Source organism: Anomaloglossus baeobatrachus, chromosome 1, assembly GCF_048569485.1.
Source record: "Anomaloglossus baeobatrachus isolate aAnoBae1 chromosome 1, aAnoBae1.hap1, whole genome shotgun sequence".
In the NCBI taxonomy this organism is placed as follows: Eukaryota; Metazoa; Chordata; class Amphibia; order Anura; family Aromobatidae; genus Anomaloglossus; species Anomaloglossus baeobatrachus.
Window position 1 is genome coordinate 479,181,470 of NC_134353.1, and position 26,195 is coordinate 479,207,664.

At 46.2% G+C, this 26,195-nt stretch overlaps 1 protein-coding gene across 6 annotated transcripts in view; it reads right to left on the reverse strand.

Moving 5' to 3' along the window:
* Positions 1-26,195, reverse strand: part of MYO9B (myosin IXB) — a 255,193-nt gene that overhangs the window by 78,980 nt on the left and 150,018 nt on the right. For all 6 annotated transcript variants that reach the window (XM_075314952.1, XM_075314924.1, XM_075314943.1 and 3 more), the window contains 7 exons: positions 21,961-22,110; positions 12,627-12,796; positions 8,957-9,940; positions 8,807-8,861; positions 8,605-8,723; positions 8,365-8,516; positions 7,948-8,132 (listed from right to left, as the gene is read on the reverse strand). In XM_075314952.1, coding sequence (XP_075171067.1) covers positions 7,948-8,132; positions 8,365-8,516; positions 8,605-8,723; positions 8,807-8,861; positions 8,957-9,940; positions 12,627-12,796; positions 21,961-22,110 — 1,815 coding nt within the window. The remainder of the gene's footprint in view (positions 1-7,947; positions 8,133-8,364; positions 8,517-8,604; positions 8,724-8,806; positions 8,862-8,956; positions 9,941-12,626; positions 12,797-21,960; positions 22,111-26,195) is intronic.

The window sequence follows — 26,195 nt, forward strand, 5'->3', positions numbered from 1 at the left end:
TTTTCCACCAAGAGTGTGTTGACTTATCGTATGCACTTTGGTCAGCCAGATAGATGGGCTTTTGGTATCTGGATGTAAATATGTAAAAGTGCATCTCAATAAATTAGAATATCATCAAAAAGTTTTCAGTAATTCAATACTAAAAGGGAAACACATATATATTATATAGAGTCATTACACACAGAGTGATGTATTTCAAGTGTTTATTTCTGTTCATGTTGATGATTATGGCTTACAGCCAATGAAAACCCAAAAGTCATTATCTCAGAAACTTAGAATATTATATAAGACCAACTGAAAACATGATTTTACACTCAGAAATGTTGGCCAACTAAAAGTATGTACAGTAAATGCTCTCAATACTTGGTCGTGGCTCCTTTTGCATGAATTACTGCATCAACATGGCGTAACATTGAGGCGATCAGCCTGTATCACTGCTAAGGTGTTGTGGAAAGCTCAGGTTGCTTTGATAGCAGCCTTCATCTAGTCTGCATTGTTAGGTCTGGTGTCTCAACTTCCTCTTGACAATACGCCATAGATCCTCTATGGGGTTTACATCAGGTGAGTTTGCTGGCCAATTAAATACAGTGATACTGTGGTTATTAAACCAGGTATTGGTAATTTTGGCCGTGTGAAGAGCTGCCACGTCCTGCTGCAAAAAAGAGAATTTTGTTACTTACCGTAAATTCTTTTTCTTATAGTTCCGTATTGGGAGACCCAGACCATGGGTGTTTAGCTTCTGCCTCCGGAGGACACACAAAGTACTACACTTAAAAGTGTAGCTCCTCCCTCTGAGCTTATACACCCCCTGGTAGCCAGTCCTACCCAGTTTAGTGCAAAAGCTGAAGGAGAATAGCCACCCACAAGTAGAACCGAGTAAGAACCGGAACAACCGGAGACTCTGTCCACGACAACAGCCGGTGATAACACACGGAACAAGAAAATTGCCAACAGGCAACAGGGAGGGAGCTGGGTCTCCCAATACGGAACTATAAGAAAAAGAATTTACGGTAAGTAACAAAATTCTCTTTTTCTTTATCGTTCCTTTGGGAGACCCAGACCATGGGGCGTTCAAAGGCTGTCCCTGGGTGGGAATAAACAGAAAAAACTAAGAAGTAGGCGGAGCCTAACTTCACAAGTGGGCGACAGCCGCCTGAAGGATGCGTCTGCCCAAGCTCGCATCTGCCGAAGCATGAGCATGCACTTGGTAGTGCTTCGAAAAGGTATGCAGGCTAGTTAAAGTGGCAGCCTGACTGTTGAGCCGTAGCCTGATGCCTAAAAGTCCAAGAGGCACTGACAGCTCTGGTCGAGTGTGCTTTGATCCCCAGCGGGGGAGGCACCTGAGTACTCTGGTAGGCGTCCGAAATGGTCGATCTAATCCAACGGGCCAAGGTCGGCTTAGAAGCAGAGAGACCCTTGCGCCGCCCTGTGGTTAGCACAAAAAGAGAGGTGCACCGCCTAAGCGCAGCGGTGCGAGCCACATAAATCCGGAGAGCACGCACCAGATCTAGAGTATGCAGCGCTTTCTCAAAGCGATGAACAGGGGCCGGACAGAAGGAAGGCAAGGAAATATCCTGGTTAAGGTGGAATGGAGAGACCACCTTAGGAAGAAAGTCCGGGGTCGGACGGAGAACTACCTTGTCTTGGTGAAAAAACAAAAAAGGTGACTCCGAGGAGAGCGCAGCCAAATCAGAGACTCTCCTGAGAGAAGTTATGGCAACTAGAGAGGCCACCTTTTGAGAAAGACGATACAAAGAAACCTCCCTAAGGGGCTCGAAAGGGGGTTTCTGCAATACCGTGAGGACCAAGTTAAGGTCCCAGGGATCCAAGGGCCGCCGATAAGGCGGAATGATGTGACACGCACCTTGCATGAAGGTGCGGACCTGAGCCAGCCGGGCGAGACGCCACTGGAACAGCACTGATAGAGCTGAGACTTGTCCCTTGAGAGAGTTGAGGGACAGTCCTAGCTGCAGACCGGACTGTAAAAAAGACAGAAGGGTCGGCAACGAGAATGGCCAAGGAGAATGGCCGGAAGAGCGACACCAGGACAGGAAAATTTTCCAAGTCCTGTGATAGATCTTGACGGAGGAAGACTAAGGCTATGTGCGCACGTCGCGTAAAAACATGCAGTTACGCTGCGCTTTGTAGCGCAGCGTAACTGCATGCGTCCTGCGTCCCCTGCACAGTCTATGGAGACTGTGCAGGGGCCGTGCGCACGTGGCGTTTAAGAGCGCAGCGCTTCGGCTACTGCCGAAGCGCTGCGCAAAAAGAAGTGACATGTCACTTCTTTCCTGCGCTTTGCCGGCAGCTCCTGCTCTGTCTATGGCAGGAGCTGCAGGCAGAGCGCATGGAATCGGCGCTCACTACGGACATTTCTGCAGCGATCTAAAGCGCACATGTGCTCTTCAGATCGCTGCAGAAATTTCTGCAGGGCTTGTACGCAACGTGCGCACATAGCCTTACGGGTCCGAGTCATAGTGGAGATGACTTCAGGAGGAATACCAAAAGCCGTCAAAATCCAGGACTCCAGAGCCACGCCGTCAATTTGAATGCCGCAGAATTCGGGCGGAAAAACGGACCTTGCGAGAGCAGGTCTGGACGGTCCGGAAGATGCCACGGCATCTCCACGGACAGTTGGAGCAGGTCCGGATACCAAGCTCGCCTGGGCCAGTCCGGTGCAATGAGGATGACTCGACGGCCCTCCATTCTGATCTTGCACAGGACTCTGGGCAAGAGAGCTAGAGGGGGAAACACGTAGGACAGACGAAACTGGGACCAGTCTTGAACCAGAGCGTCCGCGGCGAAGGCCTGAGGATCGTGGGAGCAAGCCACGTAAACCGGAACCTTGTTGTTGTGACAGGATGCCATTAGGTCCACGTCCGGAGTGCCCCACTTGCGGCAGATTGACTGAAACACTGCCGGGTGCAGGGACCACTCGCCACCGTCCACGGATTGACGGCTGAGATAATCTGCCTCCCAGTTTTCTACGCCAGGGATGTGGATTGCGGATATGGTGGACTTGGAGTCCTCCGCCCATTGAAGAATGCGTTGGACCGCCAACATTGCCAGGCGGCTGAGTGTCCCGCCTTGGTGATTGATGTAGGCAACCGCTGTCGCGTTGTCTGACTGGACTCGAATGTGCCTGCCCGCCAACAGGTGGTGAAAGGCTAGGAGAGCTAGAAGCACAGCTCTGGTTTCCAGCACATTGATTGAAAGGGCTGACTCGGACGGAGTCCAAGTGCCCTGTGCTCTGTGGTGGAGATGTACCGCTCCCCAGCCGGATAGGCTGGCATCCGTGGTGAGAATCACCCAGGACGGAGTCAGGAAGGAGCGCCCTTGGGACAGGGAGAGGGGTCGAAGCCACCACTGAAGAGAGCTCCTGGTCCGTGGCGACAGAGCCACTAACCTCTGTAAGGAGGAAGGCCGCTTGTCCCAACAGCGGAGAATGTCCAGCTGCAGAGGACGCAGATGGAACTGGGCAAAGGGAACTGCCTAAATGGAGGCCACCATTTGACCCAGCACCTGCATCAGACGCCTGAAGGTATAACGGCGGGGCCTCAGGAGAGATCGCACCGCCAACCGGAGTGACAGCTGTTTGTCTAAGGGCAACTTCACAAATGCCGGCAAAGTCTCGAACTGCATCCCTAGGTACGTGAGACTCTGGGTCGGAGTCAGAGTGGATTTGGGAAGATTGACAATCCACCCGAATTGGGCTAGGGTGGCGAGAGTGAGCGAAACACTCCGCTGACAGTCTGCGCTGGATGTACCCTTGACCAGAAGGTCGTCCAGATAAGGAAGCACTGCTAACCCCTGGAGGTGCAGGACCGCAATCACTGCCGCCATGACCTTGGTGAATACCCGAGGGGCCGTGGCTAACCCGAAGGGGAGAGCCACGAATTGGAAATGATCCTCTCCTATCGCAAAACGTAACCAACGCTGATGTGACACTGCGATTGGCACATGTAGATAGGCATCTCTGATGTCGATGGACGCCAGGAACTCCCCTTGGGTCATAGAGGCAATGACTGATCGCAGAGACTCCATGCAAAAATGCTGCACCCGGACATGCTTGTTGAGAAGCTTGAGATCCAGGATGGGCCGGAAGGTACCGTCCTTTTTTGGAACTAGGAAGAGATTTGAGTAAAAACCTCTGAACCGTTCCTGAGCGGGAACTGGGACAATCACTCAGTTTGCCTGCCAGGACGCCACGGCCTGTGAGAAGGCGGCGGCCTTGGAGCAGGGGGGAGTTGAGAGAAAAAAATCTGTTTGGAGGGCTGGAAGAGAATTCTATCCTGTAGCCGTGAGATATGATATCTCTCACCCACTGATCGGAGACTTGCTTTAACCAAGCGTCGCCAAAGTGGGAGAGCCTGCCACCGACTAAGGACGTGGTTGGAGCGGGCCGAGAGTCATGAGGAAGCTGCCTTAGTGGCAGAACCTCCTGCGGACGCGCTTTTGGGCGCCAGTTGGATTTCTGATCCTTGGCTGAGTTAGCGGACGAGGCGCAAGGCTTAGAGGATGACCAGTTGGAGGAACGAAAGGAACGAAACCTCGATTGATTCCTACCCTGGGCGGGTTTCCTGGTCTTGGTTTGTGGCATGGAAGTACTCTTCCCGCCAGTAGCTTCTTTAATGATTTCATCCAGCTGTTCACCAAACAGCCGTGAACCAGCAAAAGGGAGCCCAGCAAGAAACTTCTTGGAAGAAGCATCTGCCTTCCACTCTCGAAGCCACAAAATCCTGCGGATAACAAGAGAATTAGCTGAATCCACCGCAGTGCGGTGAGCAGCCTCTAGCATGGCAGACATGGCATAGGATGAAAAAGCTGAAGCCTGAGCAGTTAAGGTAACCATCTCAGGCATAGATTCCTTGGTGAGGGAATGCATCTCCTCTAGAGAAGCAGAGATGGCTTCGAGAGCCCACACTGCTGCAAAAGTCGGGGAAAACGCGGCCCCCGCAGCTTCATACACAGATTTGGCCAGAAGATCAATCTGACGGTCAGTGGAATCCTTAAGTGAGGTGCCGTCAGCCACCGACACAACGGTCCGGGCTGAGAGCCTAGACACCGGGGGGTCTACCTTTGGGGAGTGAGACCACTCCTTGACCACCTCAGGTGGAAATGGAAACCGGTCATCAGAACCACGCTTTGGAAAGCGTTTGTCAGGGCAGGCCCTGGGTTTGGTCACAGCGGTCTGAAAACTGGAGTGGTTAAAGAACACACTCTTCACTCTCTTAGGCGAGGTAAACTGATGTTTTTCTGCCAAAGAGAGTTGCTCCTCTGACACTGGCGGATTGAGATCCAGCACAGACTTAATAGAAGCAATCAAATCACTAAGATCTGAGTCACCCTCAGAGAAATCGATGGGATACATAGCCTCCGAGCCCCCAGTGAGGGCATCCTCCTCATCTAGAGAGTCAGCTATTGAGACAGAGCCGTGGGATGGGGAGGGGGAGGAAACCCTGCGCCTTCTCTTAGAAGGACGGGGTCTGGATCAGATGATTAATCCTCCGTGAGCTCTGATGGACGGAGGTCAGAGGATAGGAGTCCTCTGTCAAGAGTATTAGAGGCACCCTGTGAGGGGGGCTGATGCATATTCATCAAAGTCCTGGACAAAAGCCCCATGGACTCAGCAAATGACTGGGATATGGACCTAGAAAAGGACTCTACCCAGGCCGGGAGAATATACAGAGGTCCACAACCGGAGACCGGCTGTGGCTACCAGACCGCTGAGCGCGGTGTTGTGTGCCCTCCAGATCCCGAAGCCTGGTCCCCCAGTCGCAGCACCTCAGCAGAGATGCAGAATGCAGGATGTCCCAGAGCAAAGTGAACTCTGCCTGAGAAGAGGGCGTTCCTATAAAAGAGCGGGAACTTGAGGGCTATAGAGACCTGCAGGGAAGGAGGGACGCCCCAGCAGTGGGGAGTGTCCCTCCCCTGTATAGAACGGCCGCCGGGAGGAGCCGAACCTGTCCCTCTGCATGAGTGACATGCGAGGGCAGGAAAATGAAACTAGGCCTCCGGCGAAGCCGGGGCCTAAATTTAAGCGGCGAGGCCGACAAGCAGGCACCCTCGGCGCGGTTCTCAGGCAAAAGCTAGAGAACCCGCCGGAAAAGTTAAAACAATCACATACAGCATACTCTCCCCTTACAATAAAGAACCGGGACCCCCAACATAAACGTCTCAGATACTTAGCTGCTGAGACGCAGGGCCATGTCCCTGGGGATGAGTGCTCCGGTCCAACAGAATCCTCAAGGGGCTGTGGATGGAGACCGGACTCCTGCCAGGCATGGAGACCGTGCTGGCTCCCCACTTCAAGCCAGAGCCCAGAAGGGATGGTGAAGGAGGGCGGCATGTAAGGCTGCAGCCTTGTAAATCAACCTTAACAACACCGCCGACACAGTGGGGTGAGAAGGGACATGCCGGGAGTCCAGACATGGACCCGCTTTTCTTCAAACGCTTTCCAAAAGTCAAACAAATCAGATGAGAATGCATGTGTGGATGTATGCCTCCTGACACAAAGCAATAAACTGGCTAGGACTGGCTACCAGGGGGTGTTTAAGCTCAGAGGGAGGAGCTACACTTTTTAGTGTAGTACTTTGTGTGTCCTCCGGAGGCAGAAGCTAAACACCCATGGTCTGGGTCTCCCAAAGGAACGATAAAGAAATGAAATTTCCATCACCAAAAAGCTTGTCGGCAGAGGGAAGCATGAAGTGCTCTAAAATTTCCTGGTAGACGGCTGCGCTGACTTTGGTCTTGATAAAACACAGTGGACCTACAACAGCAGATGACATGGATCCCCAAACCGTCACTGATTGTGGAAACTTCACACTACACCTCAAGCAGCTTGGATTGTGGCCTCTCCACTCTTCCTCCAGACTCCGGGACCTTGATTTCCAACTAAAATGCAAAATTTATTTTCATCTGAAAACAATACCTTGGACCACTGAGCAATAGTCCAGTTCTTTTTCTCCTTGGCCAAGGTAAGAAGCTTCTGGTGTTGTGTATTGGTCCTGAGTTTCTTGACACAAGGAATGCGACACTTGTAGCCCATGTCTTGGATACATGTCTGTGTGTGGTGGCTCTTGAAGCACTGACTCCAGCAGCAGTCCACTCCTTGCGAATCAACCCTCAAATTTTTGAATGACCTTTTCTTAGCAATCCTATCAAGGCTGCGGTTATTCTGGTTGCCTGTGCACCTTTTTCTACCACACTTTTTCCTTCCACTCAACTTTCCATTAATATGCTTAAATACAGCACTCTGAACAGCCAGCTTTTTTACCAAGGCCCTTTTGTGGCTTACCCTCCTTGTGGAGTGTGTCAATGACTGCCTTCTTGACATCTGTCAAGTCAGCAGTCTTTCCCATGATTGTGCAGCCTACTGAACCAGACTAAGGGACCATTTTAAAATGTTTAGGAAGCCTTTGCAGGTGTTTTGTGGTAAATATTCTAACTTTCTGAGATAATTACTTTTGTGTTTTCATTGGCCATAATCATCAACATTAATAGAAGTAAACACTTGAAATAGATCACTGTTTGTAATAACTATATAATATATATGTGCACTTGTATTTCCATACACTGTCAGCAACTAGGTCTTGCTAATTATTTGAAAAAAATTGTATTGAAAAGGTGTATAGTTTTTCATTGTAGACGTGTTAACATTCATTGGAGTTATTTCCATTCAATAAAAGTTCTGCAAATTAACATTCCTTATACATTTTCTTAACTTTGATAGTTAAATGGCTGTCATTGCTAACGCACTTCTAGCACAATTCAATGTGTAGCAGTGTGGACTTAAAAAAATAGCAATAGTTTGTGAATGGGGAATCATGAGGAGGTCTGCTGCGAATTAAAAGTAAGCAAATAAGATCTGTAAATAATCAGGGAAACATTACTACCTAGAAAATATATAGACATTAGTATACACTTTTATATTTCAGGACTATTTACCTTGGTAAACAAGAAATCATCTAGGTGTTTTAGCTCGGTAGAGTTCGTTATTTCCCGGCACAAAGAAGACTTCCATGTTTCAGACACAGTGGCGGCTTTACCAATCTTAATAGAGCGACTCCTACGAAGCTTATTGGTTGGTTCAATTGGGGACTGCCGACTTGCCTGACCTCCAATAACTGTCCCTGTGGAATATGTTAATGCCATTTAAGATCAGACTTAAAGGGAACTTTTCACCGCCAGAGGATCCAGTGAATCAATATGCCGGGGAGAGATTACATTGCGCTAGATATGAATTAAACACTATTTACTTACAGATTACCACTATACATGCAGGTAAGTAACGTTTCTGGAAGTGACAAGTTCCCTTTAGTGTCAGTTATATGAGACTATAAAAGGATGGTGTTGAAAAATCACCTTCTATGGATCTCTTATTTGCAACACTATCCTGGGTTGATGGAGGAAAAGACGGAAGTTCTGTGCCTTCTGGGGTAAGTGGACTTTCCTTGCTGCTTTTTTTGTCAGGCTTCTTGCCCAGAAGCCTATACAGAGGACCCTTGAAGGTGTGCCTGCATATAAAAGACAATTTAATTAATAAATGAGAAGCAATTAATGAGCATAGCAGGAAATTCTGCATTATTTGACCAATTCACTCACTTTGAGTCTGTGGGTTGCGATGGTACACTGTCAGATTGAGTGCTGTACTCATTAGATTTCTTTTTCTGCAGGTTAGCCTTATTTGAGCATTTATCTATTTCAACAGGTACAGGAGGTGGCTGCAAACCAAATGGCAAACAGTTCTGATATTCCCAACAGTAAATCAATATGAAAGCCTTGCAAAAGCCAGTAATTCACAAACCTGAGGAGCAGAAGGTGACTGCACCTTTATAGAGTCCTCTGGAGATGGCTTCTCCCTGTTGAGGAGTAATTAAAGTGATCATTTAACTGTCCTCTTTCAAAATGTATGTGCTTGACACCAAACAAACCATTGCAAAGACCCTTAAAATACCTTGTCGATATTTCTTTGCCGTCCCTCTGAAGGTTAACCTCCTCTCTCTCAGGCGTGCCTGTAAATTCCACCTGGCCAGACTCTGTTTGCCTCTTCTCCTTCCACTTTTCTGCTTTGTTTCTCAGTTTTTCATGGTCACTATATCGCTGGATGATTCCTACACTTGGGGCTTCGACATCCAATGGAGAAGTTTCCATGTTTTTCTCATCTATAGATAGTTTTTTGGGTGTTTGTTGAAGGTCTAAATGTAGATTAGAAGGCCTTTTAGGTTTTTCTAAATCTTGACTTTGCGTTGTTGCTTCACTGACCTTGCTAAATTCTTGTTCTTTCCCCTTGTCTGTCTTTTCATCTTGAGATACTACTATAACCTTTTCTTTACTGCTACTACTGTGCTGCCCAATTTGTGGAATAGCACCTTCTACGTTTTCATCCTCCTCCTGTGATGAGTGGATATGTTTGTTCTGCAGCATGTCATGAAGCAGACATCGGAGCCTCCTGTTTTCCCTTTCACGGCTAATGGATGCACGGTCAGGGCTCTTAATTTCCCCACTGGCACTCGCTGCCACTATACGATCAGATTTCCCTTCATATGGCACGTCTTGCTTTATTGCCTTGCATACTTTTTGCTCTTCAATTTCAGCGTGAATCTTCTCAGTCTTGTTCCGTTCATTCTCCTTCTGAATCCTCTCATCTTCATCTGTTCTCTTTAACCACACTGGCTCTTCTAGTTTTGTAGCTGCACTTATCTTTTCTTCCATACTATCTACTTTAGGTACCTTCTTTAGGGCAAATTCGGGATAATTTTGTGAAGCATTGGCTACACTCACGTCTGCTAGCTTTTTTAATTCCTCTTCTATTCTTTTTTGCTCATTTTCCTTTTGGATCCTTTCCATCTGGGCCTCTTTTTCCTTTTTAATAGCCTCTTGTTTTCTTTTCTCCTCCTCTGCATCTGCTTTTCTCTTTGCTTCCAACATAATACTGAACCTTAAAAGAGAGTAATAGTTATTTTCACCTCCAACATGTTATTCACCAAACATATACTATATCTGTATTTAATTATACTTTCAGATATAACTCCCCTTTATTGTTTACAAGGCACAAAAAATTACCATTTGGGTGCACGGCACACCTCAGAAGGGAAGGAGTGCTATTTGACTTATGGAACACAAAATTGGCTAGAATCGATACATCCATGTTGCATTTGAAGAACCCCTAAAATGCCAAAATAGCAGAAACCCCTACAAATGACTCAACTACTGACAGCGGCATCAGACTGGTTAAAAGCCTGCGATCAGTAATAGCACTAATCGTGAGTGTTACTACAGGTCGTCAGCTATGATACATAGCTGACATCTGCTGATTATTTTGGCGACGTGATCGTGGTGCAGTACATGTATGGTGGTTTGCTGGAACACATTTCTTGTAGCGTCAAGGCATGAACAACAAATGCCCTGAAGAGGTTAAAAGGGTTGTAGAAAAATACCCTTTGAAACGCTTGAAATTCCTAACCATTTTTCAACAAAGCCTCCTAATTGCACAAATTAACTTTACCATAAATAAAATATATATTATTACTTTGTAGCAAATCCTTTGCAGGCAATGGTTACATGAGGTCTAAGAGTCTTCGACAACACCAAATGCTGGATCTCCTTCTTTGTTAAGCTTTGCCATGCATCAGCTGACTTCAGATGATTTTGGGTTTGTGCGGGCCTTTCTGCCTTACGTTATGCCTTGAGCATGTGAAATGCATACTTGATGGGGTTGAGATCTGGTGATTGACTTTTTTGCCTTTAATATTCCACTTTTTTTGCCCTAAAAAACTCCTGAGTTGCTTTCGCAGTATGTTTTGGGTCATTGTCCATCTGTATTGTGAAGTGCTATCCAATCAACCTTGCTGAATCTGAGCAGAAAGTATAGCCCTGTTCACTTAAGAATTTATCTGGCTGCTTCTGTCTTCAGTCACATCATCAATACACACAAGTGACCCAGGTGTCATTTGAAACCATGTATGCATGGCCATCACATTGCCTTTACCATATTTTACAGAGGATGTGGCGTGCTTTGGATAATGAGCCGTTCAAAGCTTTTCGATAACTGGGCTGGATCCTTAAGTTTTTTGGGGCGAAGTCTAATCTGGCCTATTTTTAAGGTGCAGAAATGGTTTGTGCCTTGTGATGAACCCTCTGTTTGGTGCTTATGAAGTCTTCTTTTTATGGTAGACAGATACTGAAACACCTACTTTCTGGAGAGTGTTCTTCATTTGGGTGAAAGTTTTTTTTCACCATGGAAAGGAATCTGCGATCACTGACCACTGTTGCATTCCTTGGAAGTCACAAGGCCTTTTTGAGTTCTCAAGCTCACTAGTACGTTTTTTGTTTTTTTACAGACTGTAACAAACTGTTGATCTGGCTACTCCTAACATTTTTACTATCTGTCTGATGGATTTCTTCTTTTATTAAGGGTAATGATGGTCTTTTTCATCTTCCATTGTGAGCTCCTTTGATCGCATGTTGTGTGTTCACAGTAACAGTTTACAAATGCAAAAGTCACACCTGGTATCAGCTCCAGACCTTTTACCTGCTTAAAGGGAACCTGTCAGGTCAAAAAAGCGTTATAACCTACAAGCAGGAGCATGTGTGTGCTAGTAACCCCTTCCTACCCATCCCTGTGTTGTAATAATGTGTAATATGAAAGTAATTTGACCTGACAGGTTCTCTTTAATTGATGGATTAATGAGGGAATAGCCCATGCAGTCCATTAGAGATAATTGACCAAATACTTTTGGTTTCTTGAAAAAGAGGCAGTTATATATTAAAGTTGTAATTCCCAAATCCTAACTAATTAGAATGGACACCCTCAAATTAAAGCTGAGAATCTGCCCTTTAAGCCCATATTGATTTTAGATCTGCATCTTGAATAGGTTTTGGTAACCAGTTAAAAATACAAAACTCAAATATTAACTGTTAAATATAGTTGTGGCCTAACTGTATACCGAGGGAAAAATAGCTCAAACGGAGGGACTGTAAAGAAGCTTACAATGTATGTAACCTAAAGGCATAAACATTGTGGATAGGCAAATAAAAAAAATTAATTGCAGTTAATCAAAAATTTTTAAATTTGTTGTCAATCAAGGATTTTTACATTGAACAGAGGCAATCAATATCTGAACACTGCAGTTAGAGTCGAGGAATCTCCTTCCCAGTTTACACAGGCACAGCATTGTGCATATAATTGTGGCGGTGCATGTACTGTAGCTCAGGCTCATGTAAGCGACAGATTTTTATACTTTTTTTTTGTTTATATAAGTTTTTTTAGTTTAAATTAGCAAAATTAAAAAGGGGGGTACAGTTTTGGAAAACATCTGACTGGCAGCAATTAGTTTAAAAAAAATAAACTGTGCTTTGGTCAACCTTCCCGGGGTCCAGCACTGAGCTGCGGCCAACATGACAGAGTCACAGATAATAGTAGGCATGGGAAGCAACAGCGAAGGATTTTTGTTGGACCCAGTGAAGTACAGTTTGTTTTCTGAAAGTAAATTGGAGGCAAAGGGACAGGAATTTTTCAAAACCAATACAAATACGATGTCAAACAATACATTCAATACAGACAACAAACCAATAACAACAACTTTGATATGGAAGCATAATTCAGTGTAACCTTTCATACTTACTTTTGCCTTTGTAAATATCCTTTGCAATGTGCTTGTAATAATTGTATAATCTTCATCTGACCAAGAAAAATTTTCCTCTGTAAATGACCTTTCCATGCTGCCTGGATGGATACAGCAGCATTCTTCCTAATGCCCAAATTCCGCCTAACAAGATATGACCTCCAGTATGCCTTAGAAGACAAAAAAAAGAGAATTTTGTTACTTACTGTAAATTCTTTTTCTTATAGTTCCGTATTGGGAGACCCAGACCATGGGTGTTTAGCTTCTGCCTCCGGAGGACACACAAAGTACTACACTTAAAAGTGTAGCTCCTCCCTCAGCTTATACACCCCCTGGTAGCCAGTCCTACCCAGTTTAGTGCAAAAGCTGAAGGAGAATAGCCACCCACAAGTAGAACCGAGTAAGAACCGGAACAACCGGAGACTCTGTCCACGACAACAGCCGGTGATAACACACGGAACAAGAAAATTGCCAACAGGCAACAGGGAGGGTGCTGGGTCTCCCAATACGGAACTATAAGAAAAAGAATTTACGGTAAGTGACAAAATTCTCTTTTTCTTTATCGTTCCTTTGGGAGACCCAGACCATGGGACGTTCCAAAGCTGTCCCTGGGTGGGAATAAACAGAAAAAACTAAGAAGTAGGCGGAGCCTAACTTCACAAGTGGGCGACAGCCGCCTGAAGGATGCGTCTGCCCAAGCTCGCATCTGCCGAAGCATGAGCATGCACTTGGTAGTGCTTCGAAAAGATATGCAGGCTAGTCCAAGTGGCAGCCTGACAGACTTGTTGAGCCGTAGCCTGGTGCCTAAAAGCCCAAGAGGCACCGACAGCTCTGGTCGAGTGTGCTTTGATCCCCGGCAGGGGAGGCACCTGAGTACTCTGGTAGGCGTCCGAAATGGTCGATCTAATCCAACGGGCCAAGGTCGGCTTAGAAACAGAGAGACCCTTGCGCCGCCCTGTGGTTAGCACAAAAAGAGAGGTGCACCGCCTAAGCGCAGCGGTGCGAGCCACATAAATCCGGAGAGCACGCACCAGATCTAGAGTATGCAGCGCTTTCTCAAAGCGATGAACAGGGGCCGGACAGAAGGAAGGCAAGGAAATATCCTGGTTAAGGTGGAAGGGAGAGACCACCTTAGGAAGAAAGTCCGGGGTCGGACGGAGAACTACCTTGTCTTGGTGAAAAACCAAAAAAGGTGACTCCGAGGAGAGCGCAGCCAAATCAGAGACTCTCCTGAGAGAAGTTATGGCAACTAGAAAGGCCACCTTTTGAGAAAGACGATACAAAGAAACCTCCCTAAGAGGCTCAAAGGGGGGTTTCTGCAATACCGTGAGGACCAAGTTAAGGTCCCAGGGATCCAAGGGCCGCCGATAAGGCGGAATGATGTGAGACGCACCTTGCATGAAGGTGCGGATTTGCGCCAGCCGGGCGATACGCCGCTGGAACAGCACTGATAGAGCTGAGACTTGTCCCTTGAGAGAGCTAAGGGACAGTCCTAGCTGCAGACCGGACTGTAAAAAAGACAGAAGGGTCGGCAACGAGAATGGCCAAGGAGAATGGCCGGAAGAGCGACACCAGGACAGGAAAATTTTCCAAGTCCTGTGATAGATCTTGACGGAGGAAGACTTACGGGCCAGAGTCATAGTGGAGATGACTTCAGGAGGAATACCAGAAGCCGTCAAAATCCAGGACTCCAGAGCCACGCCGTCAATTTGAGTGCCGCAGAATTCGGGCGGAAAAACGGACCTTGCGAGAGCAGGTCTGGACGGTCCGGAAGATGCCACGGCATCTCCACGGACAGTTGGAGCAGGTCCGGATACCAAGCTCGCCTGGGCCAATCCGGTGCAATGAGGATGACTCGACGGCCCTCCATTCTGATCTTGCGCAGGACTCTGGGCAAGAGAGCTAGAGGGGGAAACACGTAGGACAGACGAAACTGGGACCAGTCTTGAACCAGAGCGTCCGCGGCGAAGGCCTGAGGATCGTGGGAGCGAGCCACGTAAAACGGAGTCCAAGTGCCCTGAGCTCTGTGGTGGAGATGTACCGCTCCCCAGCCAGATAGGCTGGCATCCGTGGTGAGAATCACCCAGGACGGAGCCAGGAAGGAGCGCCCTTGGGACAGGGAGAGGGGTCGAAGCCACCACTGAAGAGAGCTCCTGGTCCGTGGCGACAGAGCCACTAACCTCTGTAAGGAGGAAGGCCGCTTGTCCCAACAGCGGAGGATGTCCAGCTGCAGAGGACGCAGATGGAACTGGGCAAAGGGAACCGCCTCCATGGAAGCCACCATTTGACCCAGCACCTGCATCAGGCGCCTGAGGGAATAACGGCGGGGCCTCAGGAGAGAGCGCACCGCTAGCCGGAGAGACTGCTGTTTGATTAAGGGCAACTTCACAAGTGCCGGCAAAGTCTCGAACTGCATCCCTAGGTACGTGAGACTCTGGGTCGGAGTCAGAGTGGATTTGTGAAGATTGACAATCCACCCAAATTGGGCTAGGGTGGCGAGAGTGAGCGAAACACTCCGCTGACAGTCTGCGCTGGATGGACCCTTGACCAGAAGGTCGTCCAGGTAAGGGAGCAATGCCAACCCCTGGAGGTGAAGGACCGCAATCACTGCCGCCATGACCTTGATGAATACCCGAGGGGCCGTGGCTAACCCGAAGGGGAGAGCCACGAATTGGAAATGATCCTCTCCTATCACAAAACGTAACCAACGCTGATGTGACACTGCGATTGGCACATGTAGATAGGCATCTCTGATGTCGATGGATGCCAGGAACTCCCCTTGGGTCATAGAGGCAATGACTGATCGCATGGACTCCATGCGAAAATGCCGCACCCGAACATGCTTGTTGAGAAGCTTGAGATCCGGGATGGGCCGGAAGGTACCGTCCTTTTTTGGAACTAGGAAGAGATTTGAGTAAAAACCTCTGAACCGTTCCTGAGCGGGGACTGGGACAATCACTCCGTTTGCCTGCAAGGACGCCACGGCCTGCGAGAAGGCGGCGGCCTTGGAGCAGGGGGGAGTTGAGAGAAAAAAATCTGTTTGGAGGGCTGGAAGAGAATTCTATCCTGTAGCCGTGAGATATGATATCTCTCACCCACTGATCGGAGACTTGCTTTAACCAAGTGTCGCCAAAGTGGGAGAGCCTACCACCGACTAAGGACGTGGTTGGAGCGGGCCGAGAGTCATGAGGAAGCTGCCTTAGTGGCAGAACCTCCTGAGGTCTTCTGCGGACGCGCTTTTGGGCGCCAGTTGGATTTCTGATCCTTGGCTGAGTTAGCGGACGAGGCGGAAGGCTTAGAGGATGACCAGTTGGAGGAACGAAAGGAACGAAACCTCGATTGATTCCTACCCTGGGCGGGTTTCCTGGTCTTGGTTTGTGGCATGGAAGTACTCTTCCCGCCAGTAGCTTCTTTAATGATTTCATCCAGCTGTTCACCAAACAGCCGTGAACCAGCAAAAGGGAGCCCAGCAAGAAACTTCTTGGAAGAAGCATCTGCCTTCCACTCTCGAAGCCACAAAATCCTGCGGATAACAAGAGAATTAGCTGAAGCCATCGCAGTGCGGTGAGCAGCCTCTAGCATGGCAGACATGGCATAAGATGAAAAAGCTGAAGCCTGAGCAGTTAAGGTAACCATCTCAGGCATAGATTCCTTGGTGAGGGAATGCATCTCCTCTAGAGAAGCAGAGATGGCTTTGAGAGCCCACACTGCTGTAAAAGTCGGGGAAAACGCGGCCCCCGCAGCTTCATACACAGATTTGGCCAGAAGGTCAAACTGATGGTCAGTGGAATCCTTAAGTGAGGTGCCGTCAGCCACCGACACAACGGTCCGGGCTGAGAGCCTAGACACCGGGGGGTCTACCTTTGGGGAGTGAGACCACTCCTTGACCACCTCAGGTGGAAATGGAAACCGGTCATCAGAACCACGCTTTGGAAAGCGTTTGTCAGGGCAGGCCCTGGGTTTGGTCACAGCGGTCTGAAAACTGGAGTGGTTAAAGAACACATTCTTCACTCTCTTAGGCGAGGTAAACTGATGTTTTTCTGCCAAAGAGAGTTGCTCCTCTGACACTGGCGGATTGAGATCCAGCACAGAATTAATAGAAGCAATCAAATCACTAAGGTCCGAGTCACCCTCAGAGAAATCGAAGGGATACATATAGCCTCCGAGCCCCCAGTGAGGGCATCCTCCTCATCTAGAGAGTCAGCTCTTGAGACAGAGCCGTGGGATGGGGAGGGGGAGGAAACCCTGCGCCTTCTCTTAGAAGGACGGGGTCTGGGATCAGATGATGAATCCTCCGTGAGCTCTGATGGACGGAGGTCAGAGGATAGGAGTCCTCTGTCAAGAGTATTAGAGGCACCCTGTGAGGGGGGCTGATGCATATTCAAAGTCCTGGACAAAAGTCCCATGGACTCAGCAAATGACTGGGATATGGACCTAGAAAAGGACTCTACCCAGGCCGGGGATTCAGTCACAGGTGCAGCAGCAGCAGCAGCAGCCTGAGAGACCACTGGGGGTGAGACTCCAGGCTGTGGCACCGCCAACTTAGAGCAACCATCACAGTGTGGATAAATGCTCGGCTCAGGCAGCAGGAGCTTACATGCAGTGCATGCAGCATAAAGCTTTGGAGCCTTGCTCCTTGTGTGAGACATGCTGCTGGAGTGGGGGCTTTGCAGAGAATGAACCCCAGGGAGAATATACAGAGGTCCACAACCGGAGACCGGCTGTGGCTTACCAGACCGCTGAGCACGGTGTTGTGTGCCCTCCAGATCCTGAAGCCCGGTCCCCCAGTGCGCAGCACCTCAGCAGAGATGCAGAATGCAGGATGTCCCAGAGCAGAGTGAACTCTGCCTGAGAAATGGGGCGTTCCTATAAAAGAGCGGGAACTGGAGGGCTATAGAGACCTGCAGGGAAGGAGGGACGCCCCAGCAGTGGGGAGTGTCCCTCCCCTGTGTAGAACGGCCGCCGGGAGGAGCCGAACCTGTCCCTCTGCATGAGTGACATGCGAGGGCAGGAAAACAAAACTAGGCCTCCGGCGAAGCCGGGGCCTAAATTTAATTGGCGAGGCCGACAAGCAGGCACCATCGGCGCGGTTCTCTGGCAAAAGCTGGAGAACCCGCCGGAAAAGTTAAAAACAATCACATACAGCAGACTCTCACCATACAATAAAGAACCGGGACCCCCAACATAAACGTCTCAGGTACTTAGCTGCTGAGACGCAGGGCCATGTCCCTGGGGATGAGTGCTCCGGTCCAACAGAATCCTCAAGGGGCTGTGGATGGAGACCGGACTCCTGCCAGGCATGGAGACCGTGCTGGCTCCCACTTCAAGCCAGAGCCCAGAAGGGATGGTGAAGGAGCGCAGCATGTAAGGCTTCAGCCTTGTAAATCAACCTTAACAACACCGCCGACACAGTGGGGTGAGAAGGGACATGCCGGGAGTCCAGACATGGACCCACTTTTCTTCAAACGCTTTCCAAAAGTCAAACAAATCAGATGAGAATGCATGTGTGGATGTATGACCTCCTGAACACAAAGCGATAAACTGGCTAGGACTGGCTACCAGGGGGTGTATAAGCTCAGAGGGAGGAGCTACACTTTTAAGTGTAGTACTTTGTGTGTCCTCCGGAGGCAGAAGCTAAACACCCATGGTCTGGGTCTCCCAAAGGAACGATAAAGAAATTATATATTTAGAGATATCTTTCAAGCATTGCCTCAAAAATCACATGCAGCTCTAGACAGTTACTTTAGTCAAGTTATGTATCATTACAAACCCTTCCAGGTTTCATCTTACAGCAATTAATGTGTGGGGAGGTGGAGAGATGACAGCCTTGTGAGAAGAGATCTGAATTATGTATCATAACACAGTAGCTGAAGAGATCAGTAATGAGAGGACTCGAGGAGGGTGTTTTTTTTCTTCCCTACATAACACTGCCTGCTTATAATTGGTCAATCTCTTACAGGAGAAGAAGTACCGTATTTTTCGGACTATAAGACGCACCGGACTATAAGACGCACCCTGGTTTTAGAGGAGGAAAATAGGAAAATAAAATTTTAAGCAAAAAATGTGGTCATGACACATTGTTATGGGGCGAGGATCTGCTGCTGACACTTTTATGGGGGTAATGTCCCCAAATTCTCTACTAAGGTGCCGCATCCTGGTAATGATCCTCCCTGCCTGGTATATACAGTATATGTCCCTCATCCTGCTATATACCGTAATCCTGCCATATGGCCGCATCCTGCTATATACTGGCATGTGGCCGCATCCTGCTATATAACCCATCATGGCATATGGCCCCATCTGGCTCATAATATGCCCCCATCCGGCTCATAATATGCCCCCATCCGGCTCATAATATGCCCCCATCCGGCTCATAATATGCCCCCATCCGGCTCATAATATGCCCCCATCCGGCTCATAATATGCCCCCATCCTGGTGTATGGCCGCATCCTGTGGCACATAAAAAAAATAAACGTTCATACTCACCTCACTTTACCTCACTCCCTGCAGCATCGCTCGTCCTCCGGTCTGTGTCAGCGGCAGCGCTGATTAGAGCCATCCCCATTACCCTGCTGGATCGCGATCATCTCCTGTGTCTGTGCCAGTGTCCCGGCGGCTGCGTGTGGACACGTGCGCACAGCGATGACGTCATCGCTGTGCGTGCCGCTAGTCTCCACTCAGCCGCCGGCACAAACACAGGAGATGATCACGATCCAGCAGGGCAATGGGGACAGCTCATAGTATCATAGTTTTTAAGGTTGAAGGGAGACTCTAAGTCCATCTAGTTCAACCCGTAGCCTAACATGTTGATCCAGAGGAAGGCAAAAAAAACCCCAATGTGGCAAACAAGTTCCAATGGGGAAAAAATGTCCTTCCTGACTCCACATCCGGCAATCAGACTAGTTCCCTGGATGAATACCCTGTCATAAAATCTAATATACATAACTGGTAATATTAAACTTTTCAAGAAAGGCATCCAGGCTCTGCTTAAATGTTAGTAGTGAATCACTCATTACAACATCATGCGGCAGAGAGTTCCATAGTCTCACTGCTCGTACAGTAAAGAATCCTCGTCTGTGATTATGATTAAACCTTCTTTCCTCAAGACGTAGCGGATGCCCCCGTGTTCCAGTCGCAGGCCTAGGTGTAAAAAGATCTTTGGAAAGGTCTCTGTACTGTCCCCTCATATATTTATACATTGTGATTAGATCCCCCCTAAGCCTTCGTTTTTCCAAACTAAATAACCCCAAGTTTAATAACCTGTCTTGGTATTGCAGCCCACCCATTCCTCTAATAATCTTGGTCACTCTTCTCTGCACCCTCTCCAGTTCAGCTATGTCCTTCTTATATATCGGTGACCAGAATTGTACACAGTATTCTAAGTGCGGTCGCACTAGTGACTTGTACAGAGGTAGAACTATATTTTTTTCATGAACACTTATACCTCTTTTAATACATCCCATTATTTTATTAGCCCTGGCAGCAGCTGCCTGACACTGTCCACTAAAGTGAAGTTTACCATCCACCCATACACCCAAGTCTTTTTCTGTGTCTGTTTTACCCAGTGTTCTACAATTAAGTACATAATCATAAATGTTATTTCCTCTACCCAAGTGCATGACCTTACATTTATCTACATTAAACTTCAATTGCCACTTCTCAGCCCAATCCTCCAATTTACATAAATCTCCCTGTAATATAAACTTATCCTCCTCTGTATTGATTACCCTGCAGAGTTTAGTATCATCTGCAAATATTGAAATTCTACTCCGCATGCCCCCAACAAGGTCATTTATAAATATGTTGAAAAGAAGCGGGCCCAATACTGACCCCTGTGGTACCCCACTATGAACTGAGACCCAGTCCGAGTATGTACCATTAATCACCACCCTTTGTTTCCTATCACTGAGCCAGTTTTTAACCCAGTTACACATATTTTCCCCTATCCCCATTATTCTCATTTCATGTACCAACCTTTTGTGTGGCACCGTATCAAAAGCTTTTGAAAGGTCCATATACACAACATCCACTGCATTTCCCTGGTCCAGACTTGAACTTACCTCTTCATAGAAGCTGATCAAATTAGTTTGACAGGATCGATCCCTCATAAACCCATGTTGATACTCTGTCATAAGGTTATTTTTCTTGAGATACTCCAGTATAGCATCTCTCAAGAAACCCTCAAGGATTTTACCAACCGTAGAGGTTAAACTTACCGGCCTATAATTTCCCGGCTCAGTTTTTGTCCCCTTTTTGAATATTGGCACCACATTTGCTATGCGCCAGTCCTGCGGTACCGACCCTGTTATTAAGGAATCTGAGAAGATTAAAAATAATGGTCTATCTATCACAGAACTCAATTCCTGTAGTACTCTGGGGTGTATGCCATCCGGGCCTGGAGATTTGTCAACCTTAGTGATTTCGAGGCGGCGGCGTACTTCCTGCTGGGTTAAGCAGGTAATATTCAAGGGTGAATTTATGGTATCACTGGTCATGTCATCTGCCATGGCATTTTCTTGTATAAAAACCGTAGAAAAAAAGTCATTCAGCAGGTTGGCTTTACCCTCATCCCCTTCCACCATTTCACCAAGACTATTTTTAAGGGGGCCAACACTATCGCTGCCGCTGACACAGACGGGAGGACGAGCGATGCTGCAGGGGAACGGTGAGTACTGTACACTGATTCACTGCTCCCCGCGCTGATAATGATGCACGGGGGGCAGTGAATACAGCCGCATATGATCACTCCAGGCCGTAGTTGCCAGGGGTGATCATGCGAGCCGGCTGTTTATCCCCCGCCCATCATCCCGCCCACCTGTCAGCGCCGGCTTCAGCGCTGAGGGATGATGGGCGGGGGATGGGCGTGCATATTAAATGAGCGGGTCCACGTGGTCACGGCAGGCTGCTACAGCCTGCTCGTGCCCCCGATGACCCGCTCCACCGCAGCACCCACATTCCCCGCAGCCACATTCAGACCATAAGACGCACCCCCCACTTTCCCCCAACATTTGGGGGAAAAAAAGTGCGTCTTATGGTCCGAAAAATACGGTACACGCCCCCAGAGACAAATCTCTGGTAAGTTCCAGTTTAACTACAATAAATGAAACCTAAACTTTGCAAGATAATATCTCAGCAACAGAAAGGAGAAATTCAAAATAAAACTAGGTTTCACCCAGCTCTGCAGCCACTATTCCATGATGTGGCCAGTTTAACATGCTCAAAGTAGTGACAGGTTTTTTTTGTTTTTGTTTTTTTATTTTTAACCATTCCAGTTTTATTTTATTTATTTAAAAAATACTGTAATTTCAAATCCACCTTGTTGGTACGCGTTACCTGTATGGTGACCGATGCACTTTTCATTCTTAAGAAGTTTCTCCTATCAACAACCATACGGAAAAGACTTTGCAGTAAAATAATCTTCCTGATGACAGCCTGATGAAGGGTATCCTGCAGCTTTTGCCTCTCTGGTTCTTTCATAAATACCTAAAAGAAGCAAAGTTAACAATAAAAATTATATATATATATATATATATATATATATATATATATATATATATATATATATATATATATATATATATATACATACACATATTTATATATATATATATATATATATATATATATATATATATATATAATATATATATATATATATATATCTATATATATATATATTTATATTAACTATGCTTTAAATTTAAAAAATGCACAGAAAAATTATGTTAAACCCTTGCCATGTTATCAAGATACCCCTAATTCAAGATATTTACAGGTTTGTCTAGATTAGAAGAGCAGGTCTTCTGTTCAGGATAGTCATGTCTTTTCCATATTACAGAACAGTTACAAAGAGTCTTGAGGACCTGTTCTACTCATCAGTACCAGGACAGCCCATTTGTTTGGATAACAAATGCTTAAAGTGAACCTTTCAGCCGACACATGCCGCCCAATATACAGGCTGCATGTATCAGATATGTAGGAAATAGGTGTTTCAGTCAGAGAAAAACATACTTTAAAAGCCATGCTGTGGACTAGTCAGACAAGCAGGTTCCTACCGAGTTCACCTTGCCCACTGCTCTGGATTGACAGATCTCTCCCTACGTGTGTGTATAGGCAGAGTCCTGATAATCCAGGGCAGTGGGAGGGGAGATGTCGTTAGGGTCCTGCCTGTCTGACTAGTCCACAGCTGGTCCCTGGTGACTTTTAAAGTATGTCTTTCTCTGAAATGCTGCAGTGTTTCAGTGGCAAATATACCTGGCTGGAATATTAGCGGTCAGGTTCACTTTACAAAGTCAATACCACCAACTGAGGTCTGAATAAAAACAACAGGTATGAGGTAAACACCAAAGTTAAAATATATAATTTCTATTAAATAATTTAAAAGCAATTTAGAAGAAGAAAAATTGCCTAAAAATACTTCACAAGTAGAACGAAATGGGGACACCTCACAAAAATATACATATAATTGAAAACAGTTAATTACATCAATTGGGTAAAACATACACAGAGGTTACACTAATTGATGGAAAATATGAAATTACCACTCATATTAAAGTGCAATATATGTAAACATTATGCCAAAGTACAGCAAAAAAACCTGGGAACCGTACAAGCTAGTTTATAAGTATCAAAATTGTATCACAATAACATATGCATGTATGTGAAAGACACCCGTGGTTCAAGCCTTATATCTGCATGTAACCAAAGAGAAACAAAAGTGTACTAATAGTATTCTGTGGGGGAGCTACAAGGAGATGCAAGTACGGATAAATGAATCAGTATAAAAGCATATACAGGTGTAAAAAATAAAAAAAACAATAGTGGTAAAGAATCAACTACCAGAATAATGCTTAGCTGGATTGCAGGAGCCCCCAAGTGCTGTGTCCCCTACACCTGACGTGCGTTTCGCGGTGGCTTCATCAACGAGGCGTGCGTACGTATAGAGTAACTAACCTTTTTATACTTTGATGTCCGTTTAAATGCAACAGATTGGTGGGGATCTAGATTTTGAGACCTCCACTAATTGCTCAAAAAAAACAAACAACCAAAACCCCTGAAAAACATATCATACTCAGAAGACAAGACCACATAGCTCCTACCTGAGAGTGCTAAACTTTGAATTATAGCATAAGCTTTATATTGTATCCATGCTCAGGTTTGTGTATGTGCAGTATCTGAGTTATGAACTCCATCTCTTGAGCAAGACTCACTTTTCAATGATTTCTTGACAGTTGCTGCTGATATGGTTCTATGTAGATGAGGGAGGGAGAAGAGAGGAGCTTTGCCTTTAACTCCTTCATTCTCTCCTCCACACTTCCCTCTAAGTTGGATCTTGTCTGTAACAACTGCCATCTCCTGTCTCAGTAATGTAACAACCTGTCTTCACTGAATACAGAATTTACCCGTGAATTGAGAATTTTGTAAATGAATGATAAATCTAATAGGTGAAAGATTTTTCTGATCAGATGTATCAAAAAGTTTATTTTCATGTGTATTAATGATTTAATAAAAATTAAAATGTCGGTTATTTGAACAAGACATTGCGTATCAAATGATAGGGTGTATTTTCTGTTATCCCTTGTGAAAATTTGAGACTAATGCAACATTTTAGTGGAGAAAGTATATTTTTCTTTTTCATTCAACTTTGTTTTAATCCCTGAAGAGTTAAAACTTCATGAATAAGCTTGAGGGGTGCAATTTTTTAAATGGGATCATGATTAATAAATAAAAAAAAAAATTACATATAATCACTTGACAAAGAAAGCGGTCACTAAAAAAAAAAAAAATTAGGATTTGTAAGTTTACTTAAAAAAAAAAATTTCAAATTAGCTGTAAAACTTAAGTTTTCTAACATCCCAGTAAGGATAGATTTTGAAAAATGGGTCCCTGTCCAGAAGATCAAAATTGACTTTGGAGATAAGGGGTTAAACTAATCAGCATTGTCTAAATCATTAACACAACTTACTGATCAGTAACTGCTGTAATAATGTTAGCGAGTCCATGCCATAAAGTCACATGTCAGGAATGGGTTAAACTAAGGCTATATGCGCATGCTGCAGTTTTTTCTGCACACAAACTGCAACCAAAACTGCCCCTTGTCACGGAGCCTGTAAATGTAAAAAAACACTTGTAATGATAGTGTATTTTGTTAATGCGTTTTTTTTTTAAAGAAAAAACTAAATATTATAGGATAGAATAATTTATAGCTTGCTAGAATAGAGGGATAGAAAGAACATAAAGAATAGATAATAAAAAAACACATAGAACAGAATAGATAGAAAGAAATAACAGAGTAGCCCAATAGATCGAGTGATGGCTAGCTTAGCCAGCTGTTTTATTTTTTTTAATTTCTTTGTTTTGTTTTTATTTTTTAATTATTTGGTTTATTTTATTGAAGAAAAAAAAAAATAAAAAAAATAAAAAGACGTGTGGTCCCCCCACATTTTTCTAAAAGCAGTCAAAGGTACAGCAGACAACTGGGTGGGCAGATATTATTAGGGTGGGAAGGCCCTTCATTATTTGGCCCTTTACAGCCTAACAATAGCAGCCCACATCTGCACCAGAAGTGGCGCATCCATAAGATGCACCAATTCTGGCGCTGGACCTTGCTTTTCCCGGTGCCCTGGAGTGGTGGCAATCGGGGCAATAAGGAGTTAATGTCAGCCCACAACTGCCACTAAGTCCTAAATTAGTGATGACAGTCATCTATGAGACCCTGCTCCATCACTAATCTGTAAGTAAATAAACACAACCCCCCCCCCAAAATAATTTATTTGTAATAAGATAAAAAAAATGCTCTTTCACCACTTTATTAACCCCTAAACACCCCTTCAAGTCTGACGTAATCCACTGCGATTCATTTCTGCTACATTTCTGTCCTGTCACAGCAAGCATCATAGAGCATGACTGCCAGCTGTGAGTGCAGACAGAGCCGCACGATCAGAATGAACTTGAATGAACCCTTGATGTCACAGCTGCGGGCCCCGCAGTACAGCGTGTGTCACAGCAGTGACTTCATGGGTTGCATGCGACTGCTGCTGTGTGGTTCAGGCCACAACTGAAGTGAGCTGCGCAATCAGCAGTGACGTCACTCAGGTGAGTCCTGCACCTGCTGCTCGCTTCAGTGGCGGCCTGATTTGCGGTCACAGGTGGAGGATTCCAGCTATGAACGCAGATCACCTGAGTGACATCACAGCTGATCGCGTGGCTCACTTCAGTCACTCGGGTGATTTGCTGTCACGGGTGGGGGGCTCCAACTGTGGCCGCGGCTAACCTGAGTGACGTTACCGCTGACCGGACGGCTCACTTCAATTGCAGTGTGGAGCTCACAACGGGCAGTCATGTTCTATGGCACTCGCTGTGAGCATCAGATTTAACAGTGCTGGAAGCGTCATGGGACCTTGTGTGGATTAGTCAGACCTGCAGGGGTATTATTAGGGTTAATTAAGTGGTGAAAGAGGGTGCATATTTGTTTTTTATGGATTTTTGGGGTGTTTGTGTTTATTTACTTTCACTTACAGATTAATGATGGGTGGGTGTCTCATAGATGCTTGCCATGACTAATCTAG